This window comes from Cebus imitator, unplaced genomic scaffold (assembly GCF_001604975.1).
Source record: "Cebus imitator isolate Cc_AM_T3 unplaced genomic scaffold, Cebus_imitator-1.0 Scaffold280, whole genome shotgun sequence".
Taxonomy (NCBI): Eukaryota; Metazoa; Chordata; class Mammalia; order Primates; family Cebidae; genus Cebus; species Cebus imitator.
Genome location: NW_016107595.1, coordinates 514,118 through 518,550, shown reverse-complemented (window position 1 = coordinate 518,550; position 4,433 = coordinate 514,118). Strand labels below are relative to the sequence as shown.

Sequence of the window (4,433 nt, the reverse complement as noted above, 5' to 3'; positions counted from 1 at the left end):
AAAAAAAAAAAAAAAGAGCTGGGCGTGGTGGCTTATGCCTGTAATCCCAGCATCTTGGGAGCCCGAGATGGGTGGATCACCTGAGGTCAGGAGTTTGAGACCAGCCTGGACAACATGGTGACACCCCATCTCTCTTTTTTTCAAAAAAAAAAATAAAGAAAAGAAAATACCATTTAACACCTCCTGGTGATTTGACTTGACCAATCTGATTGACTTTCCCTCCTGAGAAACAGACACCAGTCACCCTTCTCCCAGTGGGGGCCAGTCAGGCTAATATTAGGTTAAGCCCCCAAATCAAAACAAATAGATCTAGTGAGAATTACATCACTTTTCACCTCCAGGGACAAGCACAGTCTACCTTGTCAAGAACCATATGGATGAAAAAAGGGAGATTCCAAGGGAATGTCTATCAGCCAGGCATGGTGATGCGTGCCCACAGTTCCAGCGACTAAGGAAGCTAAGGTGAGAGTCGCTGAAACCCAGGAGGTGGAGGTTGCAGTGAGCAAAGATTGCACCACTGCACTCTAGCCTAAGTGACAGAGTGAGACCCCACCATATAAAATAAAATAAAATAGGTTGGGCATGGTGGCTCACGCCTATAATCGCAGCATTTTGGGAGGCCGAGGCGGTGGATCATGAAGTCAGGAGTTCAAGACCACCGTGGCCAACATGGAGAAACCCCATCTCTACTAAAAACAGAAAATTAGCCCAGCATGGTGGTGCATCCCTGTAATCCCAGCTACTTGAGAGGCTGAGGCAGGAGAATCACTTGAATCTGGGAGGCAGAGGTTGCAGTGAGCCAAGATCGCGCCACTGCACTCCTGCCTGGGCAGCAAGAGCGAAACTCTGTCTCGAAAAAAATTAATAAATAAAATAAACAACAAAATAAAATAAAATAAAATAATAATATAAGACTGTTGAAAAGAAAGGGGCCTTTCCACCAGCAAGAGCTGAGAGTGAAGCTGGGGCTGAGAGAGGTGTCTGCAGGCCAGGCATAGTGGCTCACTCCTGTAGTCCCAGCAGCTTGGGAGTCCAAAGTGGTCAGGTGGAAGGATCACTTGAGCCCCGGAGTTTAAGGCCAGACTAGGCAACATAAGAAGACTCTCTACACACACAAAAAAAAACTAAATTATGATCCAGGGCTGGGTGCAGTGGCTCATGCATGTAATCTCAACACTTTGGGAGGCTGAGGCCGGCAGATTGCTTGAGCCCAGGAGTTCGAGACCAGCCTGGGCAATATGGCAAGACCCCTTCTCTGCAAAATACATAAAAATCAGCCAGGCATGGGAGTGCGTGCTTGTAATCCTAACTACTCAGGAGGCTGAGGTGGGAAGATCACCTGAGCCTGGGGAGGTTGAGGCTGCAATGAGCCGTGATTGGGTCACTGTACTCCAGCTTGGATATCAGAGCAAGACCTCATTTCTGAAAACAGTGAGAGAGACAGAGAGATGTGGGGAAAGTCAGCGAAGGGAGTTCCTGCTGTAGGACAAAGGCGTCTGGTGCACTGTGGGCGTGGACAGCAGCCTGGCCTCCACCCGCAGATGCTGATAGCATCCCCACCCCAGTTGTGACAACTAACAACATCTCCAGACCTTGCTGGAGTCCCTCCGTGACAGAACCACCCTGGGTGGGACCTGCTAACCCAGTCCTCGGTTCTCATCCTTCTGAACACTTTAGGGTAGGAGACATCGGGACACACCAGGGCAGCTGCCTCTTATCCATGAATGGGAAATGGTGGGCCAAAGTACTTGGGTGATTTTTTTTTTTTTTTTTTTTTTGAAACAGAGTCCCATTCTGTCACTCAGGCTGGAGTATAGTGACACGACCTCAGCTCACTGCAACCTCTATCATCCAGGTTCATGCGATTCTCCTGCCTCAACCTCCTGAGTAGCTGGGATTACAGGCATGCACCATGACGTCTGGCTAATTTTTGTATTTTTAGTAGAGATTGGGGTTTCGCCATGTTGGCCAGGCTGGTCTTGAACTCCTTACCTCAAATGATCTGCCTGCCTCGGCCTCCCAAAGTGTTGGGATTAGGGGCGTGAGCCACCGCGCCCGGCCTACCCCCCACCCCCAGGTGATTTTATTACGAGCCCAAATCTCTGGAACCTGAGCTCTCCCAGGTCTCCTGGGATGCTATAAACCACACACTGAGCTCCCGTCCCGGCCACCCCAGCCCCTGCGGCCCACCATGCTTACCCTTGGTCCACTCGTAGGTGAAGGCGGGATCGGGCGTCTGCACAGCTGTGTCCTTCACAAGGACTCTTGTCACATGCCTGCCTGGCGTTTTCCTAGACTCAGCTGTTTGTGGAAGGTCTGTCTTCGCACTGGAAGAAGATTCAGACAGAACGTCCAGTGTTCTGTCAAGAGACTCCCTGGAACGGGCAGTTGGCTCAGATGCCGTCAGACTTGGAGAGTTTTCAAAATCCTCAGAGTAGGCTGAGCTGACTGTGTTCACCATGGGGGCTTCAGACGGCGGCTGCATGCTGGAAGCGCTGTCCGGCCGGACGCCAGGAGCCGAGCAGGCACTGAGATGCTCTGAGACCTCGCTCTCATGCCCCTCTGCAGAGGCGGCCTTTCCCCGCAATGCCCAGCTCCTCGCCTGGGCAGGCCTCGGGGCATCCTGCCCAGCAGATGCCTCGGCTCTGAAGATTGTGCCAGCTGTTTTTTCCCTGTGAGCACTTTCCTCCTAAAATGAGGAATGGCAGAGGTGGCTGGGAAGTGTTTTGGAAAGATCAACATGCCAGGATCACCACATTCCTAGGAGCTGGGGACCTCCAGCACTCCAGCAGGCAAGGGGACACGCTGGGTCCTCATTAGGTGTGGGCATGGAGTATTCTCAACAGAACTCCTGAGTCTTCAGCATGGGATGTCCACGGGGCTGCAGGGAACCCGGAGGGTGTGATGCATGCTTAGGTGGCACAGATGGCATTTAACATCGGCCGGACACGGTGGCTCACGCCTCTCATCCCAGCATTTTGGGAGGCTGAGGCAGGTGGATCACCTGAGGTCAGGAGTTCGAGACCAGTCTGACCGACATGGAGAAACCCCAACTCTACTAAAAAAAATACAAAATTAGCGAGGCGTGGTGGCACATGCCTATAATCCCAACTCTTTGGGAGGCTAAGGCAGGAGAATTGCTTGAACCCAGGAGGGTTGTGGTGAGCCAAGATTGCACCACTGCACTCCAGCCTGGGCAACAAGAGCGAAACTCCATCTCAAAAAAAAAAAAAAAATTTCATCATGGACTTAAGGACTTTAGGTGACTGAGTAGTAAGATCCTTTGAGCTCAGGAGTTCAAGACCTGCCTGGGCAACATAGCAAGACCCTATCTCTATAAGAAAAAAACTTAGGCCAGGCACAATGGCTCATCCCAGCACTCTGGGAGGCCAAGGTAGACAGATCAAAATGAATGAACATTGGGCCAGGCACGGTGGCTCACATCTGTAATCCCAGCACTTTGGGAGGCCGAGTGGGGAGGATTGCTTGGGCCCAGTTTGAGGCTAGCCTGGGCAAAAGAGTGAGACCCCGCCTATACTTAAAAACAAATTATTTTATTTTTATTTATTTATTTATTTTAAATAGATGGGGTTTCACCATGTTGGTCAGGCTGGTTTTGAACTCCTGACCCCAGGTGATCCACCCGCCTTGGCCTCCAAAGCGCTTGGATTACAGGCGTGAGCCACCACACCCAGGCAAAAACAAATTTTTTTTAAGCAAAAAACAATTGACAATGAAAAATGACTTTGTTGTACTTACTTCCTGTTCCAGATCTGAGTTCTCACTGACAACTGGAGCCAGATCGTCAAGCGATAAAATATTTATTCTGAACTCTGTAATTTAAAAAATAGTATAGCATTTACATTTACTCCTTTATTTACTCCATAATGTTTTTAAATCTTCCATATTTCTTTTTTTTTTTTTTGAGATAGAGTTTCACTCTGTCGCCCAGGCTGGAGTGCAATGGCACGATCTTTGCTCACCACAACCTCCACCTCCCAAGTTCAAGTGATTCTCCCACCCCAACCTCCCGGGTAGCTGGGATTACAGGTGACTGCCACCTTGCCCCACTAAGTTTTGTATTTTTAGTAGAGACAAAATTTCACCATTTGGCCAGGCTGATCTCAAACTCCTGGCCTCAAGTGAATTGCCTGCCTCAGCCTCCCAAAGCACTGGGATTACAGGCATGAGCCACCGTGCCCAGACTAATCTTCCATAAATGTTTAGAAAGATATGAAGACATGCCGGGCGCGGTGGCTCAAGCCTGTAATCCCAGCACTTTGGGAGGCCGAGGCGGGTGGATCACGAGGTCAAGAAATCGAGACCATCCTGGTCAACATGGTGAAACCCCGTCTCTGTTAAAAATATATATATATATACAAAAAATTAGCTGGGCATGGTGGCACGTCCCTGTAATCCCAGCTACTCAGGAG

General features: G+C 49.8%; 1 protein-coding gene across 3 annotated transcripts in view; it reads right to left on the bottom strand.

Annotated features, from left to right (window-relative positions):
* Window positions 1-4,433, bottom strand: part of CUNH19orf44 (chromosome unknown C19orf44 homolog) — a 25,414-nt gene that overhangs the window by 8,830 nt on the left and 12,151 nt on the right. For all 3 annotated transcript variants that reach the window (XM_037728738.1, XM_037728739.1, XM_017501192.2), the window contains exons 4-5: window positions 3,760-3,833; window positions 2,200-2,689 (exon numbers count right to left, since the gene is read on the bottom strand). In XM_037728738.1, the coding sequence (XP_037584666.1) occupies window positions 2,200-2,689; window positions 3,760-3,833 (564 nt within the window). The remainder of the gene's footprint in view (window positions 1-2,199; window positions 2,690-3,759; window positions 3,834-4,433) is intronic.